At 50.7% G+C, this 26,240-nt stretch overlaps 1 protein-coding gene across 7 annotated transcripts in view; it reads right to left on the reverse strand.

Annotated features, from left to right (window-relative positions):
* The window catches only part of CDK5RAP2 (CDK5 regulatory subunit associated protein 2), a 173,673-nt gene that overhangs the window by 13,708 nt on the left and 133,725 nt on the right, over positions 1–26,240 (reverse strand). For all 7 annotated transcript variants that reach the window (XM_047068608.1, XM_047068639.1, XM_047068648.1 and 4 more), the window contains 9 exons: positions 20,142–20,190; positions 17,041–17,216; positions 12,698–12,817; positions 8,519–8,635; positions 6,427–6,616; positions 5,492–5,613; positions 4,177–4,413; positions 1,372–1,449; positions 85–350 (listed from right to left, as the gene is read on the reverse strand). In XM_047068608.1, coding sequence (XP_046924564.1) covers positions 85–350; positions 1,372–1,449; positions 4,177–4,413; positions 5,492–5,613; positions 6,427–6,616; positions 8,519–8,635; positions 12,698–12,817; positions 17,041–17,216; positions 20,142–20,190 — 1,355 coding nt within the window. The remainder of the gene's footprint in view (positions 1–84; positions 351–1,371; positions 1,450–4,176; positions 4,414–5,491; positions 5,614–6,426; positions 6,617–8,518; positions 8,636–12,697; positions 12,818–17,040; positions 17,217–20,141; positions 20,191–26,240) is intronic.

Below are 26,240 nucleotides of genomic sequence, written 5' to 3' on the forward strand. Positions count from 1 at the left end.
TCGCCGTCTTAGGGCCCTCAGGCGGCCCCTGGGCGTGGTGCTCCCAGTGAGTACCTCCTGGCCTCCAGCCGTCCATCAGCTCACCTTTGTCTCCAGCTCCAGACCTGCAGGGTGGGGAGCCTCTTGGATCCGAAGGGCCATCTCGGCAAGGAGCTTCTGGCCCTGGTCAATCTGCTGGCACAGGGCCTCGAAGTCCCCAGTCAGGCCCAGGACGTGGCAGCCGCTGTCGTCGGCCCACAGGCGGTGGCCAGGGACCAGGTGGGACGCGCACGGCGTGCCGGTGACCGAAGTGCCACTGCTGCAGGACAGGGAGTCCGTGTCATTTCCGGAGAGCGGCGGAGTCTCCGAAGCTACAACATGAGAGGGAAGATGTGAGATCTATTTGGGCCGGTATCCTGTGTTCACCAACGCTGAAGCCAGGCGGGAGGACGAAGAGAGGCCTTCAGACCCCAAGGCCACGAGGCACCGTGCAAGGGGAGGCCTGGCTCTGGGGCCTCTGTCTGCGGATTACCCCACGCTGGGCTTATTCGTCTCACGGGACAAGCTCGATTCAATTCAGCCAACACTCCTCAGGCACCCAGTCTGCAGAGACCCCTGATCTGCACAGATGAATCAGGCCAGTGTCTGCACTCCGGGAGCCCGTGGTCTAATCAGACACCATGCGGGAGGTGTAAGAGCACGATGACAGAGAGCCAGAGCGCAGAGGAGAAAATAATCAATTCTCTGTGCGGGAAGGGAGATCAGGAAAGGCTTCCTAGGAGAAGCAACAAGTGAGCGGGCTTCCACACGAAGCAAGGTTACACTAAACAGAGGTAAAGCCTGTTGGTCTTTACCTTTGGATCAATAAAAGTCTGGACGAATAGCTCTGACTGGGGGGCTCCAGAAAGGCATGTCACAGACCAGTCTGCACTCAGGATGAGTCTCAGGGAGGGAACGGGGCTTGCACTGGCAGAGAATGGGACAAGGGTGGTCTGGAAAAGGAGGAGCCACACCGCACCATCCTGGGGAGAGGAAAGTGCAGGCCCGTCTGCAGGACGGTGACCCCTCTGTCGGCAGCACGGATGCACAAGGACAGGGCTGGATGGGCCCAGTGAGGCTGGACGCTGGAGGGCCTTACAAGCTACACCAAGGCGGTGACACTTTTTCATCTAAGGCAACAAGGACCCAATGACGTTGCTAAGGTCGGTAACAGCTAGGAACAGATGAACTGGCTTAGAGGAGGAGATCACCAGCTAGACGTGCTGAGAACGTGAAACCCCAAATCCTGGCAAGCTCCCTCTTGATTAGACCAGGGACCCCCTTTGGTTCAACTTAAAAAGTCCTCCTGCCAAACCCAATCGTGCCACAGTTACCCAGCCTTCAGCTCCGCACCTGACCGTGGTGGCACCACCAGGCGGGAGTCAAACAGGTCGCAGGAATTATCTCCAGGCATGGGGCACTTGTCAGCATCTACAAAATGCAAAAGAAGAGAAGGAAAATACACTGTCATGGGCGTTTGAGAAAGAACTGAATGAGAAAACAGTAAAGTACCAGCCACACACGAGCATTCACTCCAATCTTCCTGGCATCCCCTCTGCAGGACCCGGGGACACAGAGTGAGCACACCCAGTCTCCTCTCTGGAAGGACCCTCCTGCCCAACAAGTGAACAGGCAGCTTCCCTTCCAGGTGGTCAAGGTAAGGGAGGGAAGCACAGGGGCTGCGGGCCCTGGGGAGGGAGAGGGAGGCAGGCAGGCAGAGGGATGAACAGATGCAAAGGCACAGGCGACTGAGCCACAGGACGCCTTCGGGGAGGATCAGGCAAGGGGTAGGCGGAGCCCAGGGCGCAAGGGAGGGCCCTGGTGGCAGCACGGTCAGAACAAGGAGGACGGTGGGGCCCCCTCGAGGGCGTCAGGCAGGGCAAGGTCAAGCTGAGGGCCGCGTTCTGGACTGGAGCAGTGAGTCTGGAGGCTGCGGGAGCCACCCAAGCAAGAGAGAAGAGGCCCCAGAGTAGAGATTGGGAAGCGATGTGCTGGAAACAGCATAAGGGGGCAAAGTCAGTTAGATGGCGAGGTGGCCTGCCACTCTGTGAAATCTCGAGAGCACTTGTACACCTGAACCCCCAGTGGCACCGTGGGCAGGATGGCACCGTCATTCAGACCTGGTGGAGGAGGGACGACTGAGGGGCAGGGACAGCAGGTGATCCAGCCAGAGCTACCCAGAGTGTGGAGGCACAGTGAGGACCGTGCCTAGTGTCCAGGCCTTCACACGCCCCACCAGCCCCTTCCCACCCAGCTGCCTCTAAGGGCGCACTTCATTTCCAGGGCCAAGGAGCTGGCCCCTCAGAGGGATTGCTTTCTGCCCAAAACAGCCATCTTCAGAGCAGAACTTTCGAACAAGCGCGCTTAAATACAATCCTGGAAAGTCTTCTGCAAAGGAAGAAAGGCCCGGCCGAAGGAAGAATTCCAATGCCCACTCGAGGACACAGGAGCACTTGCGGCACTGAGACAGCACGGTGGATTCTCAACACATTCTCCCGGGTCCTCTGGCGAGGCACACCTAGGCTGACCCCGGACCGGTTTCAGAAGCAGCAAATGCTGTTCAATGGCCGCCTCCCTTCAGCTGCCCCAACTGTCCCTCCTGGGCAGCCCTGGTCCTGGATTGTTCTCCCTGCCCCAAAGTCCCCAGAGCACCCCCCTATCTCCTCAGTCCCATCTCCGCTAAGCCCGAAGTAGGGCCAGGAGAAGCCTACGTTTAAAACACAGACACCCACTACTGATATACATCCCACGCAAAAGGAGGCAACGTGGCTCCTTTCCAAGTCTTTTGAGATTCCACTAGTAGGATTTTATCCTAAGAATGCTGTTTAACAGCAAAAAGCATATTAACATCGACGTTTATTAAAGCTCCAAATCAGAGACCACTTTAATAATCACCGCGGTAATGGTTTCGTGACTGGCGATAATCTGAAAACAGTAATTAGGAAGCCCGTGTGAAAGACTGGGAACCATTCATGATGCAACACCGGGCAAAAACAAAGAAAGGCCGTAGAATGGCACAAAACCCAACGTGAACAATATAAATTCACACTGGCATGTGATTATCAAATGAAGAGAAATAACGCAAAGCAAAATATTATCATTCTGTAGAGTCATGAAGGATTTTTCTTCACTTTTTTTTTTTCATATCGTCACATCATCTCCTGGTTAAAACTTTAAATTCTTTATCAAGGAGAAATCAATAAATCGATCACGGTAAGTTCTAAAGCACACTGGGTGCTCTTTAAGAGATTTTAATTTCTTTTTTTTTTAATTAAGGGCAATAAACAGAATTCCCAATCCCAGCAAAGACTAAGTCCAAACTTCTATACAATATTTTTGTATAAACTACATTGACATTCCTTGTCCCACTAGATGTGCACACCCACGCTGCGGGTATTCGGGTGATGACCCCGGACACCTGAGGCTCCGTCGGGTCAGGCGGTGCTCCAGGGACAGCACTGGACTCGGGAGCTAAAAGATGATTTCCAGCTGCAGCTCTGCCCCTATCTGCCATGTCACTTTGGGTGAGCCCAGTACCCTCTCTGGGTCTCAGGCTCTCCATCCATAGAGCAAAGAGGATGGCCTGGCCAACTGCCTTAAGTCTGACCACTTTCTGGCTTGTTCCTGGCTCTGTGCTGGGCAAGGGACAAAGGAATGATGGGGACCCGCTCCTGTCCTTTTTCTGCTACCCTACACAGCTTCTGCAGGGCTAGACAATAAACCCACAAGCAAATGGCAAAACAGAATCAGTTTTCAAACCTACCGGGATGCTTTCAGATCCTGAAAGACACTGAGAGCCAGTGTAAGAAGTTTAGATTCTTTTTAAAAGGCAGTAAGAGGGACCAAAAAGGATTTTCAGTGGAGCGATATGGGCAGGGCTAAATGGATGGGGGAGGGGGGACAAGACAGGAGGCGAAGAGAGCGTTGGCAGCCCAAACTCCACTTCCCTGAGAACCGAGGGCCCCGGACGGAGATCGGACCACCCTGCCAAAGGTGACGACTGCTCAGTGGCCAGGCCCCTGGCTCCTGGGGTCCAGCATGCCTGCAGTCAGCGGAGGGACACCTCCACGGGGCAAGGGCACCATTCAGAAGCTCACGTGTCCCAGTGACATGCACAGGGCTGCAATCTCAAGAGGTTAGGAGGTGCGGGGGCAGTACCGTGCTTGTCCAGCTGCAGGGGCCACTCGGGGACACACGGCGTCTGGAGAGCCCCGGTGAGGGCTCCTTCCTGAGCCTTCTTCCCCTCCTTCGCCAGCTGCCCCTCCAGCTTGTTCTGCAGCGTGCTGTTGGTCTCGATGCTCCTTTCCAGCTGTCCCCGCAGAGCCTGGACCTCTGTTAGGAGACCGTGCAGGTCACTGAAAGGGTCCTGTCCCCTCCAGCCTTCTCCTGATGGCTCTGCAAACAAGCGCAAAGGGAAAACCTTGAACGTCTTCTGCCTCCAAAAGGTCAGCCATCAAAGGAGCGCAACAGGGTCTTAAACCCGCCATCGCCACCGCCCTCCCCTTCCTAAGAACTGGGTACAATTTAAAATAACAACTTGACTTAAAAACAAAAATATTGGCAGACTTAATTGCCGCTATTCCACAGCCTAAATAAGAGCTGGAAATTAATTTTCGCTTCTGGCCATAAAAGCCTCGCAAATTGCACACCAAACCCCGAAATTATGTCTAGTAGTAATAAAATCTATTTGGGCTGGAATTATAGAATGAAAGGGGCTGATTTTAAGAGCCACAGTATATTAAAAAGGCACAACAGCAAGAATAAGAAAAGTGACTTGAGGAGAAAATGAAAGCTGTGAGGTGACCCTTTTCCAGCTAAACTTTCAATAGGGAGAAACCATCTGGAAAATTAGTTAAAAAACAAAACAAAACAAAACAAAAACCCTAGCACACCTCAAAAAAGATTCTGAAACATTAGACCTGACGGTCAAGTCCCTCTGATCTGGTGTCTAGAGGACCGGGGCGAAGCACCATCCCGCAGCAATGCCCTGCGATGTGGTAGGTGCTCCATAATCATGTGCTGAATGAATGGACCAAAGAAACACGCACTAGCAGGAAACGTGTAATCAGATTATTCCTTGAGTGTCTACTGTGTCCCAGGCACTGTGATAGTGTGCTGTTCAGAAATGAGCTCGTTTAATTCTCAAGACTCCACAGAACAGACATTAGGACACATGTTTGATGGAGGCAGAACCAGGCCCAGAGGGGCCAGGCGACCTGCGGAAGGTCCCACGGCCCGGGAGCGAGGCAGAGAGAACCCAGGCCTCGGCTGGCCTGACCCCCCAGCCCGCGTCCTTCCGCGTTTCTTGCTGCTGCAGAAGAAGAGCGGGCCCGAGGGGCTCGCTGCGAAGCGTGCCCCTCCGCCCAGGAGGCAAGCCTGGGTGTGACGGCGGCATTCCGGAAAGAGCGGCCAGCCCACAGCCCCCACGCAGCAGCCCCAGGACGGGAAGCGCCTCGGGCAGCGCGCCCAGTACCTCTCGGCCTCCTGTGCTCCTCGTCCAGCTTCGCGTACACCTTCAGCTCCACCCGCAGGGACTGCAGGAGCCTGTCGTTCTGGGAGAGCAGCTGCTGCCTCGACTTCGCCTCCTCCTGCACCCTGGAGAGGCCCCCCGGCCACAGGGAGGGGACGTTAATTCTGACGCACGGGGACTTGCTCTGACTCCACAGCCGGCAGAGTGTGGACGAGACTGACAAGCGTGGGTGACAATTCCAGTCACGGCCACTCCTTCCCGAGCGGCCCCCTGGGCCCGGCCCGGACGTGCGTGATCGACACCCAAAGCGTACGTGCTCTCAGTCCCCAGCGCACAGATAGCAAATGAGGAAGTGAAGCTTAAAGGTTACGTCTCACCCACGGGTGCAGAGCTCGGGAGGGCCCGGGGACTGCACGATGGCAAGAGAGCGATCTTGCTGGGGGACAACTGGAAACATGGGACAAGACAGAGGCGAGGGGAAACTGCAAAGGGGGCGGTCAGTACGAGCCCTTTCATATCTAAGTCGGACAAACGTCCCTCCTCTGCGCAGACTCCCCTCCGTGGCTTCCCAGTCACTCAGAGTGAAACCCCAGTCCTCCCCACGGCTGCGAGGGCCTACGGGACTCGGCACCCAGCCTCTCCGGTCCCCCTTCACTCCAGGTGCGCTGGCCTCCCTGCTCCGCCCCGCACAGGCCAAGGACACCCTGCCCCAGGGCCCCCACCCCTCCGCTGCCTTCAGGTCGCCGTTTCAGAGAGGCCTACCCTGACGTCCCCCGGAGAAAAACAGCCATCTGCCCCCCCAGGCCCTACCCTCTTCCCTCAGACGATTCTGCTCCTTGTGCTTTGTTCCCACCTGACGTCGTGTGCCTGAGTGTTTGCTGGCCTTCCCCGGCACTTGGGCAGGGGTCAGCGCGCCCCGGGATGACCCTGACCGCTACCTGCTCAGTTCGCTGCGGGTGCTGCACACTTCCCGGAGCAGCTGCTGGGAGTGCCTGTCCCGCTCGCAGACCTCCCTCTGCAGCCTCTCATTCTCCTCCTTCAAGCAGGCGTACTCTCGCCGAAGGAGCTCGAGGTTCGCAGCCTTCCTGGAGAGGGACTCGCGTAATTTCTCATTCTCCTTCTGTTTATCTGCAAACACAAAAAAAGCACCACTGAGAAGAGACACCATTTGTTTTTTCCAACCCTATTACGCAAATACGGCCCTTCAGCTCAAGCACTCCAGGAATACAAAACAGAATGAGATTTAATCTGGCATTTATGATTTTGGCATTCCAATTATCTTATGCATTTTGGGCAGATAAATCTGTCAACATCAAGGCTGCAGATTAAACGTCACTGGGATGAAATGGGCCTGTTTAATTTTCTATACAATAATGGGCCGTGCAAACCTAGTTACTTTGCCGTCGCGGAGCAAACCGTGGGTATAAATTATAGACACAGGCAAGAAACAGTCCCAAACTCTGGCAACGGATGTGAGGAAAGTCCGTAAGCCCTCCGGTAAAGCCGGCAGGGCTGTGCAAAAGGCAACCTGGGGCCCCATCTGCTCCTCAGCCCAGGAGAGCACCTCTCCTGATGGAGAAAACACGCCCAGGACCCAGAGACGGGGCAGTTAAGAGCACGCCCCGGAGGCACAGTGGCATGTTCAAGTGCACTCTTCTGCCTACTCGGAATCTAGGGTCAGAGAGATTAAGACTTCCTTCCCCAAGGTCACAAAGCCAAAGAGGGGCTGAGCTTTTCAGGTCCCACTCTTCGCCCCGGCATGCTGATTTCTCAGCAAGTGCTCCCCTCCTCCTTCACACTCCAGCCACAGTGAGCTTCCTACAAGTCCCGAGTGGTGGATACTCTCCCTGCCACTAATCCCCAGGCCTCTGTCTGCTCTCTTTCTTCTACTTAAAAGGCCCTGGCTCTTCTAAATCTTAGGCACCTTGGCTAATCCCTGCTGAGCCTTCTGGACTGAGCTCTTGAAGCCGAGCCTCTCCTGGGTGCTGTGCTCCCTGAGCCTGCCTTTGCCAAGCCTGATCCTCATGCTGGCCTGCCATGGGCTGCCTGGCTGCCTCTGCCATCAGACCACGAGTCCCTCGAGGGAGGGGACCAGGTCTCATTCATCTCTGTATCGGTCTACACAGGCCCTAACATGTTTGCTGAGTGAATGAATGATCTGCAGAAGCCTGGACTCTGTCTCTTAAGACAACAGCCGCATCAGTATCCTCTAGGGAAAGTAGAGACGCTGACCCACATCCCAGCTCTGCCCATTTCTAGACAAGGGACCACAGGCCGGCCAACTCCCCAGGCCTCAGTTTCTTACCTATAAAACAGGACTGATAATTCCTCCTTCCAGAAACATCTTAAGTATTGAGAGATACTGTAGGTGAAAGCTCTTTGGGGACTAAGCTCCAAAAAGAAAGAATTAAGAGAAAGGATCTTCCTAAGAAATACTAAGGGCGCCTGGGTGGCTCAGTCGGTTAAGCGTCCGACTTCAGCTCAGGTCACGATCTCACGGTCCGTGAGTTCGAGCCCCGCGTCAGGCTCTGGGCTGATGGCTCAGAGCCTGGAGCCTGTTTCCGGTTCTGTGTCTCCCTCTCTCTCTGCCCCTCCCCCGTTCATGCTCTGTCTCTCTCTGTCTCAAAAATAAATAAACGTTAAAGAAAAATTAAAAAAAAAAAAAAAAAAAAAGAAAAAAGAAATACTAGAAAACCTCCCTGATAGTAGGGAGTCTCTGGATGAGATTCTGGCAGAGTAATGCATTTCTAGCCTTGCTCTCTTCCACTGTAAACTGAGGCAAACGAGAGGTGGCTGTATACTTATTAGAGACACTGTGCTAAGGGCTTCACAGAGATAACCATCACAACTGCCCCCTGAGGTACTCTTATTTTACAGCTAAGAATACTGAGGTTCAGAGAGGTTAAGGGACCTGCGCAAAGTCACAGAGCCACAGAATTTGAACCTAGGTTGGTCAGACTCCAATGCATTCTTCCCAGGCCACAGAGGGCTGTGGGGTTCCAGCCGGCAGATGGCTCCGTTAGTTCCTACCTCTGGATCCCTTGGCGAGCATTGTATTGAGAGCCTGGTTCTGCTTCCTCAGGAAACAGATCTCTGATGTCAGAGAATTATGCAGCTCTGATCCATAAGCCAAACCGTTCGTAGAACCTATAAAAACACACATGAAAAGTGATTTATGGATAGTTGCCAGGTCAGTATGCACGGAACTTTCTAGAAAACAGTTTTAAACGAGGAGGAAACACAATATGCAATGGAAATGACTTCAGTGAAGCAGATGAGGTATCACAAGAGTCCAAAGGGAAATAAGAGTGAGCTTATTAAAGAGGAGGCAAAAGGCACCCCCTCCCGTTCTCACCTGCCCTCAGGGTGAACGAAGGTGAGTGGGTAACAGTCTTAACCTCCACGGATGTCTCTCCTGGGGTCCACACCTTCAGTAGACCTCTCCGCTGAGGCAAGCTCCCGGGCCCCAGAGCCAAAGCTGAAGCCTTCCCCTTTCCTCCCTCACCTCCCAAACCTGCCCTCTTCTGATTGTTTCTGCTCCTATAGATGCTGTCACCACCACCCCTAATCTGAGCTGCAAACCTGGAGTCATCCTAACCACCACTCTCTGGCATTGCCCAAGCAGGCAATCACGACTGCTGGCTCTTCCTCACCAGCGCCTCGGATGCCGGCCCACTCTTTTCCGTCCCTGTAGTTCAAGCTTCATCACTGCGCCCTGACCTTGCCCCCCTGCTACTCTGCCAGTGGGGGGCACGCAGTCCACTCAGGTTATCCCCTGCTCAGAAACACCTGACGGCCCTCCGCTGCGAAGACAGACAGACAAACCAAACACGAGGCCCAAACTTCAGACCTCCATTATTTCACTCCAATCTCACGCACAGCCCGCTCCCTCTCTACCCTGGACTCTAGTGGCCTCGGATGCCGCCAAACTGAGCTACTTCTGTGCCCCCACATACCGTGCGGTCACACATCTCCCAGACCCTGTACAGTGAGGTCGTGAGGTCTTTATTCTCTGGGCCTCGAATGCCCAGCTCCTTCTTCACCTGTCAAAATCACAGTTGTCTTTCAACTCTCAGCTCAAGCTCACAGCCTCTGAGTATTTAATACAACAAAGATCAGGGTCCACAGCCAGACAGACCGGGGTTGAGGTCACTTACAAACTCTGACCACTTTCCTCGTCTGTAAATATCTGCCCAGGCTGTGGTCTCTCTCCGAAAATCCCACTCCTTCCTCTGGCCGGACAGCTGCTCTGACCCTCCCTCCACCTCAGCTTTCTGCACTGCACCCTGTGTAATGTCCAGAGCGTGGGGACGTGCTACCTACCCTCTGCAGAGCACAGGGCTTTCCGCGTGAGGCAGGCAGGGGCCTCCCTCCCCCCACCTTCCTTACTACACCACACGGCCAACATGCCAGACAGAGCCTGCTTTCCCAGACCCCGGCGCAGCTAGAACACAGCCAGGTGCCACTTCCGGTCAACGAGACCCGACGGGAAGCCTGCTGGAGGCTTCTGGGAAAGGTTTCTCACCCGGATGAAAAGAGCAGAGCAGGGGGAAGCCCCACCATCTTCGTCCCCGTGCTTTGGACGCTGTCCTGAGAGGATGTGGTATTATAGTGACTGCGGCCATCACAGATACTTAACTCCAAGCCCTGCTATCATTTCACGGAGTCATTAAACCTGCCTTGGAACTGCCTGCATCCGCATTTCTTGTTACGGAAGACAAGAGAAACCCCCATTGTTTACACCGGTTTTTCCTCATGTTCTGCTCTCCGCAGCTGAAAGCATCCTGGTCCACAAAGGATTCCCTGTAACGTTCAAACTCCCCGTAAGGAAGCTATGACGTCAGGCCTCCCAGAAGCCAATGTTCCACAGTCTTTCTGCACAACAGCACTCCCTTTCCTCGGGTTAATGACTCACAAACCATAACGTCACGTCATTTTTTCATTCACATATGTCTCTCCCCTATGAACTCTGCCGTCTTTGCAGAGACACCTGGGGTTGAATCATGGCTCTGGCTTCTTAATGGCTGTATGACCTCAGGTACGTCACACAACTTCCCCAAGTCTCCACGAGCCCAATAAAAATGATCAATGTTATTATTACTGCTATTACCGTTTGTATTAATATCATAACTGATGATAGGCTAGAGCCCAAAACGGGACCCAACAGCCATCTGGATGAACAGGAAACATTCTGCAGAAGAAGTCTGCTCTGACCACAGCTAGCGTGGTCGCTTCTCAAAGGGAGACCCAGGCCAGAGAAGGGCTCCTGACAGAGCCCGAGCCAGCGGGGTCCAGTGCTGAGGTAAGAGGCCAGTCTTTCCTCTGAAGGCGTCACTACCAGCTCCCCGTAACTGGTGACAAGCTACCACGTGAGATGACAGTTTTAACAATATTCCACCTCCAATCACACGGAGCCAGGCCTTTCTCAAAGCTGCTCCCAAGATGAACGACTCACAGCAGGGGGGAGGCGGAGCCACTTTTCTTTCTTTGTCTTTTCAGAGACTGTGAAGACAAGGTGAGAACAGCGCGTCTTTCCACCAGCCACCAGCGTAAATACTTTATGAATGCCTTTTTTGTAAACCTTCCCATCAGAGTGAATTACTCTCCAGAGCAACTGCCAGCTCCGTTGTCGCTGGTGGCCATGTGAGCCCCCAAATAATTCTATAATTGGATTTGCCAGGAAAAATGTAAAACAGAATGAATCTAATTCAGGCATTACCAAGAGTGAATGTGAAGGGTCCAGGCATGTATTTCTTCCCAGGGTTTGATAGGACTAATAACTCAGGTTAATCAATTTCTCTGGGGGTGAGAGACAGGGAGGGAGCAGGATGGGGGGTGGTGTGGAGAGTGGGGGAGGGAGGCAGAGGGAGGCGTGGGTGGGTCCACTCTGTTTATCTCGCACACCGCAGCACATACAGTACTCTGGAAAGATCCTTCCAGGCTGATGGCTACGACAGACCAGGGGTCCAAGGACTCAAGTGCTTCTACGGAGTTCATCTTTCTAGAACTCCGTGATTTAATCTCTAAAAACGTTTGCGTCCCCCCTTGTTGCCGAGCTTTGCAATGTCCAACTAACAACGTTGTACAAAATAAAATAGTGAAATAACATGATAATGGCAAAGAAAACAACCACGTCTTGAGTGAGGCACAGAGCAACACCCTATTCAGAGCACTGCCTTATCAAAATCTCACGATGACTCTGTTTTGTACAATAATGAAAGCCGGGAGAGGTGGGGTGGCTTCCCCAAAAGCCCCCCAGCTGATACACGGAAGAGCCGGGTCCACACTCAGCTCAGTCCATCTCCCAAGCAAACTCGGGCTCTTTCCCAGGGCACAAAGCTGCTCCCAAGGCACATTCTTCAGGTACGAAAACAATCTCTTTGGAGCAACAAGGAAAGATGTCCAAAAATACTCTGTTCAAGGAAAACAGGGACAGGCATAAAGTATTCTACCTTTTGGGCGAGGGAAAGAGTAAGAAGATATATTTGCATTTGCACTGAAAAACCACTGTAAGGTTGTGGAAGACACCTACCAGAGGTGGGAGGAGAGGAGCCAGGAGAGGATGGATGGGCACAGAACGGAGGTACTAAGTTCTGTACCATGTGAATGTCTTCCCTACGGAAAAACCCATTTTTAAGTTCCGCATGGAAGAATATTCCATTCAGATCTAACTGTGTTTACGCAGGAATAATGGCGACCTGGGAACGGGCGTGTGAGACTCTCACCAAACTGCCTACATGCTAATACTTTTTAAAATCCATTACTGACAAAAAGACGAAACGCCGCTCTGTTTTATTTTAAAACCCCCTATCTGTTTCTCTACAGCCACCGACGTCACATGAGGAGCCAAGCACAATCCAGGGTGCAGGGGCCGGCGGACTCGTTCAGTGCCTGGGAAGTCACTCCGTGCCAGGGACCGTGCGGGCACCCTGCTGAAGTTAGCTCACTCAATCCTCATCGCACCAGGATAAAACGGGGATTATCGTCCCCACGTCATGAACACAGTACTGTAACTAACACGTTACAGTATTTCCACAACGTTAAGTGAGGTCACCGTGGAGGTGAGCGGCGAGGTCAGGATTTGAGCGGAAATCTCTCTGGCCACCGGGGTGAGTTCTCCCCAACACGGGGAAAGCTTATCCAGGCAAACGTAACCGAGTCCCTTCCCGGATGAAGCACAGGCAGGCTGGCAACAAGGTCTTCCCTTACCTTGATCAAATTCACACCCTTGCCTTTCCAGTTGTCCCCGAAGTTTCTCGTTTGTTTTGATTGATTCTTCTAAACGTCTCCTCAAGCTTCGAATTTCTTGTATATGTTCCATTACTAAGTCTACGGGAAGGAGAGTATTTTTAATTTAAAGTCTGAAGCCCCCAACAAATGGAATAATTTACAGATTATGCCACGATCTTGAAATTCTAAATCGTGCGGGATGTGTTGAGTCAGTCAGTAACTGGCGATTTTTTCCCAGGCATGGTGACCACAGCCCACAGACACAGCTCTGTAATGATTCCCTGCAGCCCTCCACAAGGAGGGGGCTTTACAGCACATGGAAAAATTATATTCCATACAATTTTAATGCTAGCTGTAATGCAGCCCTTTATTCTTCTAAATATCAAATATTAATTTAAAATCTTCCTTACGGTGAAACTAACAGATCACTTTCAAGTCTGCCTGAATTGCCTGAGAGTTGATTAAACTACCTTCATAATGAATCCAGATATTTTTGAGACTAATTCTCTGGAAGGAATATATTTATCCATTTGCCACTTACTAATTTAAGACTTAAACACAAAGCAAAATGATAATCCCAGTGCTAGTGAAAGTTGTAAGAAGGGTACTCTCAAGGGCACATCCTGTTCGTGTGAATATAAATGTGCGTGACTTTGGGGAACTATTTTTATCATTAGCCGTAGAAGGGTTCTTTTCCAATGTCTTTCCCCAAATAAGTCTACTTCTAGGAATCTATTCAAAGAGATCACCAGACATGCTGACAACCATGTGCCAGAATGCATGAAAATGTTAATCTTCAGCACTATACGGAGCACTTAAAACTGAAAATAACTCAGATTATTAAGTAAGCTGTGTTACATCCACCGTGATGCAATATGACACGGCTACTGAAATTATATCATGAGGACCATGTAATATCGCAGAAAAACACAGATACAAAATGGATTATCCAGCACAATTATAACTCTATTTAAAAGTTTACAGACAGAAAAGACACATAAACACACAAAAAAGAAAAGATACTTAAATATTGACAGCAGTTGCCTTTGGGTGTTAGATTTCAGGTTTCTCAAAACTTCTACACTGTATCTCAATATAACATTTAATAAGATGTAAAAATTTAAATTTCCCAAATGTTCTATACTGAGCATGTCCTATTTTTCTAGCCTCTGCCACATCTCACTTGAACGAAGAAAGGAAGAGACACAGTTGCAATCTCGAGGTACACTCTAGAATCAGGATCTAAAGCATAACCACATTAGGTATCCAAAGGCAAAACTAATGTCTTTAATTCATCAATTAGGGTACACTCAGTGTGTCTTAGTAATGTTTGTTTTAAAACATTAGACTAATGTTATGACCCAGTTTTAATTCCTCCAAAATGACTTTCATTTAAAAGTAGCACCATGTTACAGATCTTTTCCTAATTAAATAGTAATTCTGCCATGAATCTGAATGTTTATGAGGTGACTTAATTCCCGGGCCTTCAGCTATCTCGATTAATGCCGCAAGTGTGGCCAGTCATCTGGTGGAACGTGCGAGGCCCTCGCCGCAGCCCGCAGCCGGGGGAACCCATCTGCAGCCAGGTCCTGGCGGCACCTCCCGTCCCTGCCTGGCTGCGTCGCAAATCTGCCGGCGGCCAGTCAGGGCGGAGTGAGGCGGGAACTTCTCTATTTCGACCGCAGTCCTCCGAGCGGGTTTAGATCTGCATCACCCGCTGCCGGCTTCTGGGGTAACAGCGCTTGGCAGCCATGGGCCCGCGTCACCTCCTGCTGAGTCTGGCCAGGGGCTGGAAGCATCGCTGGGGCTTAAGGAAACATTCCCAGTCGAACTGGACACCACTTATTAATTATGCAGCCCTAACCGAGAGAGGGAAACACGACACTCATCTTTACAAAACGGGAGAAAAACAGCTGTCCCTCTTACAACTAATATCCTTCTGACGAACGCGAACTTTTTAAAGCCAAAAATCCTGCAAAAAGCAACTGCTAAAACCCGCGTGTGCATCTTTGGCCTCGTAGTTCCACTTCACAGAATCGAGGAGAAGAAAATGCCCCAAAATAAGGAGAAAGAAAGCTTCGTGTTCAAAGATACTCCCTTGCAGCAGTGTTCGTAATTGTGGAATTTTAGAAAGGACTGAAATGTTCAGCAACGGGGGAACATAAGGAAAACTGCAGTTCAGCCATTCAACGGACTATATTCTAAAGCCACTAAAAATGATGTTATGTAACAACATGTCAGAAAGCTTATGATATAATGTCAAGTGAAAAAAGGAAAAATCCTTAAATTATCTCTCTACTTAGAATAAAAACACGACAAAAGGAAAAACAGATGCAGAGACCAAAAGTCTGAAGAGAAGCAAACCAAAAAAGCTAAAAGTGAAGTGTATTAGGAGGGCTCCAGAGAACACTGTCCCCATTCAGGAAAGTGCTTGGTAAATTCACCGGGAGGGCATGATAAGCCCAAGGTCAGGGGTGCCCAGAATAATGAGACGTAAAGGAGATGCCTAAATGGTTCTATATTGGAAATAAACCAAGGTTGGCCGGGGGGGGGGGGAGGGGAGGGGGGCAGACATGTGGGAGGGTAGGAAAAAAGAGGGGCAGGCAAGAGAAAGCAGAGAGAGGTACCCAGCACCATATCAGATGGGTTTGAAAGAACAGAGATCTCAAATATTCCCATTAAATGATCTGGCCTGCTGCGCTGTAACCCCCCACTGCCTTATAATTCCTCAAGCCCTCAATCAAGTATGTTTCTCCCACAAAGGCCTTGTAGGAGTCGATTCGGGGGTTCTTGGAAAGGCAATGAGTTCCATGCCAGGTTGATACAGTACAGAAGGAAGTGCAAATAAGGACAAGGAAACAACTCATAGGTCTGACCCAATTCAGCAGAAGGCAGATCAAAGAGCCAGAAATAACCGAGAGAGACCTAGTACACAAGACTCACAGAAGTCACACAGGGATACAGCCAGAGATCCAAAGAAGGCACATCTAGGTAACCGGCTACTAGAAGAACCCAGGTAACACCTCAGTTATATCACACGTGTATATTCCACGCTCCAGGTATGTTTTCAGACTGTGCTCCTCTGGGCTCGGGGTATCCTAGAGAAGCCTCAGAAGCCACCAGGGAGGATAAAGGCTCTACCTGCAGCCCTTTCACATGTTTGGCCTCCATGTAAAGTTTCATCTGAAAAAAAGGGGGGTGGAGCTCTGTTGCTAAAAAAGATTTTGATTTTTGAAAACCACGTTCTATGTGATCAGGTGTCAACAAAAGGCTTTTAGAATGGAGGTGCCAGTGTCTGATTCGTGCTCTGGGTCCACTCTGGGTGTCTTGCCAACAACCACTGGAAGAAAGGAGAGACCAGAGGATGTCAGCTGAGGTCCAGAACACATACCAAGGGTCAGAAAACCACAGCTCCTAGGTCGAACCCACCTACCACCTGTTTTGGTAAATAAAGTTTTATTGGAACAGAGCCACACTCGCTCATTTACGTTTTTTTGTCTATGGCTGCTTTCTGCTACAACAACAGGATTGAGTAACTACAACAAAGACCATATGCTCCCCAAAGCCCAAAATATTTACTATCTGGCCTTTGTCAGGAAAAATTTGCCAATCCCTGGTCTATATTATCCCTTGAACTTCGGAAACACATTGACTTATAAACATGAATCCCTCCCTAACACCCAACAGGAGGCAATGAAGACTGTAAATGCAGAAGAGGTAAAAGGGAGCTCGGGTAGATGGACGCTTGGGATTCTACCGACTGAGCCCATGGACCACAGTCAGAGGCAGGACAAGGGACTGAGCCGAAGGATGAAGGGTCACACACTAAAGGGAAATACTGCAGATTGACAGAAGTACAAAATGTTCAAATGGTGGGCAGTGGGGGGGGGGGGCGGGGGGTGGTTAGGTGCTCTGGGGAATCTGTACGATTCAAAGCAAGAGTCTTCAAAGCGACAGTGCCTCGGAAAGCGTCTGAAAGGAACACCAGGAAATTAACCACACTTGGAACAGACACATAACCTCTGCTTTCCAGCCTGTTTTCTGCCACCGTCAGAAGCACGAGGAAATGGCAAATCACGTAATAAGTCATCATTAAGAAATAAAAATGACTCTTCCCCAATCACCAACACTTTCAACAACCGCAGCTTTCCCTGGTGATAAATGATAGTCTGAATGACCAGCTTTGGCCCTGCCAGGATCTCCTTTCATCAGACAAATATTCGAATGTCACTACGCTCTGCTTACTCAGGCAAGACGGCAAATTACTGTTTAAACCAGGAAACCTTGGCCGCATCTGAAATGCTTAGCAAAGCTCAGCTTACCTTGAGAAAAATGGTTCGCCATTACCGAGGTCCTCCCGGTCTCACTGTCTTGCTTCTGGTCTCGTGAGAGGCCGGAGGACTTCTCGGACATTTCACAGTCGGACAACGCGTGAGAGGCAGAAGGCTCGGGAGACTCAGGCAGGATGTGTTGGTAGGTTAAATTGCCTTCCTCGATCCTTGACCATAGGGATTGAAAGAGAAATCGTTTCCCACACTAAGATTCCAAGCCAGGACCATGACTTGGGAACAAACACTTAAGATCATTTGGCCCCTTGTAATTTCCCCGTATTTACAACTTTGTTTTGGAGCCCTTTTGCTTCCCCAGAGCAGTTTTTAGTGAGGACGCTCTAAAAACAAAAAGCACGCCGTGGGGTTGAGTCTGGAGCCAGTGAAGGGGGAGCCACTACGTGGCTTATGGGGAGGGAGCCTAAGAAAGAACACGGGTCAAAGGCAGCCGCTTATCGACGGCTCCCTCTGTACCAGGCATGTTAGATGTACTACCTTACCTGGTCCCCACAGAAACCCTCTGAGGCAGGGACGACCATCCTCATTCAGAGCTGGGGAGACTGAGCTGCATCACAAGTTGCTCACTGTCTCACAGCTTCTTAGTGGCAGAGCTCACACTTGAACCCAGGTCTGTCTGGCTCTGGGACCCCAGGAGAAAGTGGGAGGCCACCTCAAACCCATGAAGAGGCCTTATGGGTTTAAAACTCTCAAAACCCTCACGGCCTCCAAGCAGGTCCCAAAACCACCACTCTGGCAATCATCTGGTTATTAACCTGTATTTGCCAAGAGCCACCTAAGCCATAAAGAAGAACACCCTGAACTCTGCGAAAAGCCCACCTGAGTCTCCATTATAGATAAGCTCCTTAATTTAAGCTCTTTTTTTTCTCCCACTTTTTCCTATTACTTCTTGTCTCATTATTCATGAGCTCAGACAAGAGCAAAGGACTCCGGAGCTGCCACGCATTCATTAACAGGTAAACACCAGATGCAACTTCGCCCAGACAGTGTGATGGACGCACGGGCTTGTCGCTGCCTTGCCAAAGTGCCGAATGGGCCAAGGGCACCCATTTAATTAGCTTAGGAGTGACCCGTGTGAGCGCTAAGCCTACAGCTGAAAAAGGCAGAACAGAAGGAAAAGAAACAAACCTGTCGGAAACGGGAAGGGTGACACATGGTTAAGGGGGCTGAAGGAGGCTCCACGCACCCCCCCCTCCCCACCCCACCCCTCCCCCGCCCCGCCCCGCAGCCCATTCTCCAAGCAACCACGGGCGTCTTTCACAATAGCAAATCTCTTGCCTGGCCCCAGCTTACCCTCCTTCAAAGACTCCCCTCTTCCTGCAGCACAGAATTTGCGCTCTTAACAGAGAATCTGAGGACCAGTCCAGCAAGGCCCTGCCTGTCCTCTGGCCTTGACCCTTACGTTCCCGGCACCAGCTCGCAGGGCCACGTCTCCCTCGCCTCGCACACGGACACTGTCCGGCAATCCCTGCCCCTGGCCTCATCCTTTAGCTCTCAGTTACGACCGCCTCCACCCTGGAGGCCTTGCTTGCCCTCTCCACGGCCCGCCACTGCAATGTGATCCGTTATTAGAAGGATGGGAGCGGAGGGTCAAACCGGGAGGGATCTGCAAAAATACTACAGTGGGAAAGGAGTTTTCTTCCGAACTCACAGAAGCTCTGATTAAAACATCCTCCGGTGAGCGGTGATGCCTCCCCACCTGCTCACTCTGATGATGTGGCCTTCAACATGCCCATAAAATCTACAGTTCTGCACCCCAGACATCTTAGCCCCAGAAGCCCAAAGGGTCGCTGCTCCAAAGAGGAGGGAAATACCCATAGCACTAACAACAGTCAGAACCTCTAGGGGCGCCTGGGTGGCGCAGTCGGTTAAGCGTCCGACTTCAGCCAGGTCACGATCTCGCGGTCCGTGAGTTCGAGCCCCGCGTCGGGCTCTGGGCTGATGGCTCAGAGCCTGGAGCCTGTTTCCGATTCTGTGTCTCCCTCTCTCTCTGCCCCTCCCCCGTTCATGCTCTGTCTCTCTCTGTCCCAAAAATAAATAAACGTTGAAAAAAAAAATTAAAAAAAAAAAATAATAAAATAAAAAATAAAAAAAAAAGAACCTCTAACCAGTAAACAGAGGAGGACGACACCTTGACCCTCCCTGTGGGCCATCGAGGCAAACTAAGAAAGTATACATTTATTCCATGAGCGTTTTGTGAACTCCAACTATACGCTACACACTTGGGGCTGGAATTCAAGACACAGTCTCTGTCCCCAAAAAGGCAATTTGTGGTAATAAGGCCTCAGGAGTACGACAGACTCAGGTTCAAACTCCAGCTCTGCCTTTTCAAGGCAAGCATGCAACTCTGACCCTCAGGTTCCTCGCCCTAAAATGGGAACAACAATGCTTGCCTCCTAGGGTCAGAAATAATGAACACGAATGCCTAGAGCAGCAGCAGACACACGCCAACACCCGGTTATACGCTAGCCGCTTTCCCGTTCCGGGGAATTCTGGGAGCGGGAAGGTAATTGCAGGAAGCGTCACATCGCCATGTGGTTAAGTGCTGCAATGTGACGATGTGCCAAGTGCTACAGGAAGAATCGCTGATCCCGGGAAGTCGTAGAGAGACGGGGGCGCCGGGGAGAGCCAGGTTCATCGCCACGAACGCCGACTCTGCTGAAGGACTTCCAAACTACAACAGGAAGAAGTCGAGCATACGGCTCGTGTCCAGGCACGGGCTGGAGGACAGCAACAGGTCAGATAAGACCACAGCACGGGGAACATGACAGAAAGAAAGACGGGTCAGACCGAGGAGGGCCTCAAGTGTCAGGCTGAGGCATGTGACGTTTAGCCTGCAGGTACCCAGGGGCCGACAGAAGGAACGTGTCGTCCCAGTCACAGAACCTAACAGAGAAATGCCACGAATGACCTAAAACGACTGACTGAAGGCTGCGGGCTTTGCGAGGGCACCGTCAGTTTCACAGCTGTTTACGCTTCACGTACAAGAGGCAGGGGACTCACTGAACGGGAGGGAGCCACAGTGTACCCAGCAGACCGACCAACCGCCGTCTTCTTCCCGAACGCCACACACTCACCTCTCCGTCGGTTCATCCTGGGTGCTCATTTCCACTTCAACCGATTTCCCTGGAAGCAGAAGGAACATCAAGAAGAAGGAAAACATTAAAAAACAAACAAACAAACAAACAAACCCCAAGTGATCCCTAATAATCTCTGACTCATACATCCGCAGAGGCCCTGTTCCATTTGTTTAAACACTTTTTCTAACAATCCCGGGTATTTAAAGTAGGATGACCGAGAACCCATTCAGACCACAGGCTCCTCCTTCATCACTGCTCTGGCACCAGTTCTGGAGGGACGGGACAGCCCTGAATCTAAAAAGCGATCACAAAATGGGGCGTCTGGGTGGCACAGTCGGTTAAGCGTCCGACTTCAGCCAGGTCACGATCTCGCGGTCTGTGAGTTTGAGCCCCGCGTCGGGCTCTGGGCTGATGGCTCAGAGCCTGGAGCCTGTTTCCCATTCTGTGTCTCCCTCTCTCTCTGCCCCTCCCCCGTTCATGCTCTGTCTCTCTCTGTCCCAAAAATAAATAAAAAACGTTGAAAAATAAAAAAAATAAAAAAAATAAAAAATAAAAAGCGATCACAAAGGCGCTGCTGGGTGCATGCTCTTTTTCCTTCTCTAAAACTCTCAACACAATATATCCTCATTACAGGAAACAGGTAACAGAGACAAGAAAAAGAACATGACCGTCCTCCAGGTACCTACAACAGACATGCCGTGGACTTCCTTCCGTCCTTTTTTTCCACGCATTTTGGCCTGGGTGACGCTGCACTGGGGCTTAATTGTTTTCCCTTCGAATTTTATTATTAGAAGCATTTGTCTTACTGAATTTGCTTTAGAAACATAAGTTTTAATGGCTGCATTAATATTCCACTGTAGGCATGCATGTACCAGTTTCTGCCGGTCCCTTTATTTGACATTTAGGTCATCTCCGATTTTGCACTTTTATACATAAAGGAAATACACATCTTTGTACATACAGCTTTATCTGCATTTAAATGATTTCCTCAGGAAAGACTCTCAGAAGTGGGATTAGCAGGCAGAGGAGTATGTGAGTGCAGCTGAGTAAGCCAGCGCCTGCAGCAGGGGAATGACTACAAGAAATGGGGAAAGACAACAAAATAAAGCTCGAAACGTAGCTGGGAAGAAGGCGCTCGGCTCCCCCTGCACGGCCCCGTTTGCTGTCTGAAAGGAAACACGGGAGCCCAGATTTCAAAGAGACTAACAACTTCATGTTAAAAATACTTCAGAACTCTGGAAATTGCAGCCTGGGATGAGCTCTTTGAAGAAGCTAACGTGTGGCTAAAGGAAAAAACAAACCCTTCTGTGGCCGTACTTGAAACATGAGACTATAATTAAAGTGCACCCACACATACCATTTTCAAAACTACTCCTAAAAGGGAAAGTTCTCGAACACCACAGCGCAGAGGAAAGGAGCACCCGGAGCCTCGCGTGTTTGCCTCGTGCCTTGTGGTCCCCACCGCCTGCTCCCGGGGCCGGCTGGTGTTGTTCTCGGGGCCCCCTCAACACCCCAGCAGCACAGCCACGGGCACCGAGAGCCAGCACGATGTCCCGAGGGCTTGAGAGTCACCTGCCATGGCATGGCATCGGCGGGCACCGGAAGAGGGCCAGCCAGGCCCCCGAGATCAGGTGCCCGGCCCCAAAGATGGCTCCTTGACACTGACCCCGTCCGGAACAGTGGCAGGATTTCCACTGTACAGAAAAGAGGTGCAAATCCAGAAGGTGTGATGGGGCCCCTCTTACTCTGCTCAACTCACACTCGATCACCTACTTGAATACATGCTCCAGTGAAGCAAAGGATGCAGAGATACTCCAGAGCTAGCTCAACCACAAAACTAGGTCTTGATCCTCTTGGTTACATCCTGATCAAAAATGCAGTGACACTGTGGCTCCCCAAAAGGCAGAGAGAGGTTGACAGGCCCCTACCACAGTGGACGGGTTCCACCTTTCTGTCTTCTACATTCCTGGTCAAGAGGGGAAATATCCATTTAACTGGGTCTATTTCCAAGACGCTGACTTGCAGTCCCGGGCGGCAAGACCCCCATAAACGGGCAGCGACAAGTGCTGTTAGAAGAACAACTCGGCATTTTCCATCTCGCACCTGCACAGGGCTGCTTACCAACATTCAGCCGGTAAGATTCTGGCCCTAAAACCCTGAGGATGGCCCATCTGCCCAGCCCGGCCCTCCAAGGGGCTCAGCAGTCTACACGTACCAGCCTAGCACACGATAGCATCACAGCCTGCCTCACCGTGCAATCGCCCTCCAGGAGCACAGACACACGCCTCGGAAACCGCACAGGGCAGGGTACCACTGGTCGGGGGCAGGCTTTAAGCACGCTGGGACTTCCGACCAAAAATTCATCTTGTAACTATCAAAAAAACAAAAAAAAAAACCAAAAACAACAACAACAAAAAAAACGCCTCTCCTCAATTCCTTAATAAAATCCACGACCACAGAAGGAAGTGTCCTGAGACCACCCAAAGCACGAGTTTCTGTCTTCAAACAGGACGTCCTTTGAGGAGTCTGTAAGGATTCAACAACTGTATCCTGCCCATTCCCCAGCCACAACAGAGTTCTTTAAAACCAAACGACAAATGGTTAGCGTGGGAGTCACAGGGACGTCATTACGAGTGGTGCGGTGAACTTTGCGGTGGAAACCGCTCCACACAGGTGACAGGTACCATCTGTCCAGCTGTTCCAACAGCTTAGGGAGCGTGGCATGAAGGCACCGCTTCCATCTTTCAGGCAAATCTTACCGCTACGCCTAAAAGCTGGGTCGTGGCGGGGGCCTCACCTTGTCAAATAAAAACGCGTCTAGTCACCCGCTCCACATGTGAACACGAGAATTATCACGCGGGACCTGCAGGACTGGCCGACCCGCCCTCCTCTCTGCACCGGTCCATCGCGTATGCTGCCTCCATTTGAGAGGCCTCTTTTGAAACAGGACTCCTTTGCTCAAAGTCCACCGGTCGTAGAGAACCCGGTTCAAATATCATAGCCTGGCATCTCCTCCACGGCCCAAATGTTTCTTCCTTTCCGTCCACCAGTAATTTGTGTAACGTGCTTACACTCTCCTCCCGGTGCCCGTGCTGGACACTGAGGATACAGAGGTGACTGAGGGGCCATCCGACCCTCGTTGAGTTCACAGCTGAGTGGGGACAAGAGACCCAAAAGACAATTACACTACTGAGCTGTGACAAGGGACAGCACGGGATACCATGGGAGGGCGCACAGAAGAAATGAACATGACCCAGCCTGGACCATCGGGGCAAATTTAGAGGAGGTAATGACAGACAGATATTTGAGGCAGGAAAGGACTGCTGTATGAAGATAGGAAGCAGCTAAGGCGCTACATGGAGGGCAGATCCCAGGGCTACTTAGGAGGAAAAATGTTCCATTTTACCGGACAGCCTGGTTCACCATGCTAACTCGACCCCGCATGCCCATTACGGCTCCCAAAATACCTCTCCCCATCAACTATGAATCCTTCCAATACGGAATACCCCTCCAATACCCCTTCCTCCTGGAAGACTTCCCTTCCGAGCTCAGAGATACCTCTCCCTCCAGGCCCCTACTATGCGGGTCAGACAGAGTCAGACACAGAATGGAAGGGAGCCCCAGCGTAAGATCCAAACCACATAAAACTAGCAGTATTGCCCTCAAATCCTGACTGGGCACTACATGTATGGCCCCGGCCTAGTTTGGAAGGCCGGGACGAGACGAGGCCCCCATCTTCCAGGAGTTTATGCTCTCAAGAAATAAAATATGCTCACGAGAAATCACTGCTGTCACCTCCTGAGCTCCCAAGATTGGTCAGGCAGGATACAGACACTTGAAATAATCTCATTTAATCCTCAGAAATAACTCCGCGAGACAGGTAGTATTCCCTCACAGAGGAAATCTGACCATGAAAGGGATAAGAGAACCATAAAGCTGAGATTTGAACTCAAGTCTGGCTCCAAAGGGGTCTGTTCTGTCCACCCTGGCAGAGTGTCCTTCACAAGGCCGGACGTAATTGTCATGTGCAAGCTACGAACAACCCAGAATAAAAAACCAAACAGTTTTGCTTCCACCTGGGGTGAACAAAGAAAGCTTCCTAGAAGCTTTCTAGAAGGGAAGAGACAGTGAAAGCCTGCTAGCAAAGGGAGTGGTTTGAACAAAGTCCCAGAAGTGGGGAGTTGCAAGCAAGGCCCACAGCACAGAGGTACAGACCAGACACCTGAAGTGACAAGAGTGTGAGAAGTACGACATCATGGCGGTCAGGAGGTCAGGCTGTGGAAGCAAACTGCCCGGGCTCAAATCCAGACCCTGCTACACCTAGTGCAGCCCTGAGCCAGTATGTTAACTTCTCTGTTCCTTGTTTCTTAAATGAAGATGATGGGGGCTCCTGGGTGGTTCAGTCAGTTAAGCGTCCGACTTCGGCTCAGGTCATGATCTCGGGTCTGTGAGTTCGAGCCCCGCGTCGGGCTCTGTGCTGACGGCTCAGAGCCTGGAGCCTGCTTCGGATTCTGTGTCTCCCTCTCTCTCTCTGCCCCTCCCCTGCTTGCTCTCTGTCTCTCTCTCAAAAATAAACGTTAAAACAATTTTAAATGAAGGTGATGAACCGTACCTTCTCCTAGGCTGAGAACAATGCCTAGCATACAACATGCAGCTGCTAAAGACCAGCCTTCCTCATGGTTTCCCCATCATCATCATCACCAACACCACCACCATCGAGACGGTAGTGGGCTAGACAAGGCAGACTGTGGGAGGCCTTGAAAGTAATGAACAGTTTAGGTTCTTCCTGCAGGCAGAGGAGAGTCAAGAGAAAGGACCCCAGCGGCTGCCTTCTATTCATGTGGCTAAACCCTGACAAACCTGGTGAGCTGGTGGAGGAAAGAGGCTACCTCACCATCTCCTACCATCCTCCCCAGTGCTTACTCAGACATTCCTGGCGACAACGCCGTCTTCCTCATTTACGCTACTGGCCTTGGGGGGCACTCTGGACGAGGACACGGTGGAAAACCTGGGACTGCAACCCCGGTTCTCCATCTACTTTGGCTCCCAACCCACTTTTAGAATCTGAAATTTGCAGATCCTCATCTCAGAAAAATGCACAGAGGCAGAAAAATCTTGCAGGGTTCTGGACCCCTAGTGAAATCCCTAGCTTGTGAAGCTAGAAAACACACCCGGCTCTCATCCTTACAAGGAGTGAGAAACCACACCATCATCCTACCAACTAAATATTATTAAAGGAAAGCAGGGATATGTACAAAGATTCCAGCATGGTGTTCTTTCAATAGCCCCAAACTGGAAACAATCTAAACGTCCACCTAATGGGGAATGATTAAGTGAATTACGGGACATTCATACAAAAGAATGCTCTGCAGTCACTAAAACTTACAATGTAGGTTAATATTTATTATCTACAACTTGACAGAGGGAAAGGCTGCAAAGAGTTCTAGTTCTACAAAAAATACATATACATATAAAACAGAACTGAAAGTATAAATTCCAGGGCGTTCATTTTTGCTGTATAAATAATGCAATTATAGGAGTATTTGCTTATCTGGTATTCTACCATAAACAAACACTGCTTTGTATTCATAAAAAAAAAAAAAAAAGGTTATATTTAAAACTTTTAGGAACTCATGCCATGCAATTACCTCAAATATAAAACTACTTTACAATAAGCTCCTTTCATAATGCAGGAGCCAGACCCCTCGGATAGCATCCAAGAAAGACCCACCTTGGTTACATTTTACTCTCTAAGAAAGGAAGTTAGAGAGAAGTACCTGAGACTTTTACGCCTTTTGTATACAAGAAAATAAAGTTCTGTGTTTGTGTTGTCTGCTAAGCCTGAAGTGCTTTCTACTTCCAGAGCCAGCAAGAAACAAGAAGTGAGATCTCCTTGGGCTTGTCAAGGTAAATAAATAACTAAAAAATAAATCAAGGGGGGCGGCTGGATGAGTGAGGGAAGGCAGCTGGTGCCAGAGGCAGTCTTTCTCGGCTTCCCAGGCTTCCCACCTCCTCAGGCCGGTTGAGGGCCTGCAGGAAGAAGAGAGACAAACAGAAAAACGCCTCGGGCCTGGAAGATACGGCTCTATCTTGAGG

This window comes from Lynx rufus, unplaced genomic scaffold (genome assembly GCF_022079265.1).
Source record: "Lynx rufus isolate CCGP_SWC_20201006 ecotype Redwood Valley unplaced genomic scaffold, mLynRuf1.p SCAF_10, whole genome shotgun sequence".
NCBI lineage: Eukaryota > Metazoa > Chordata > Mammalia > Carnivora > Felidae > Lynx > Lynx rufus.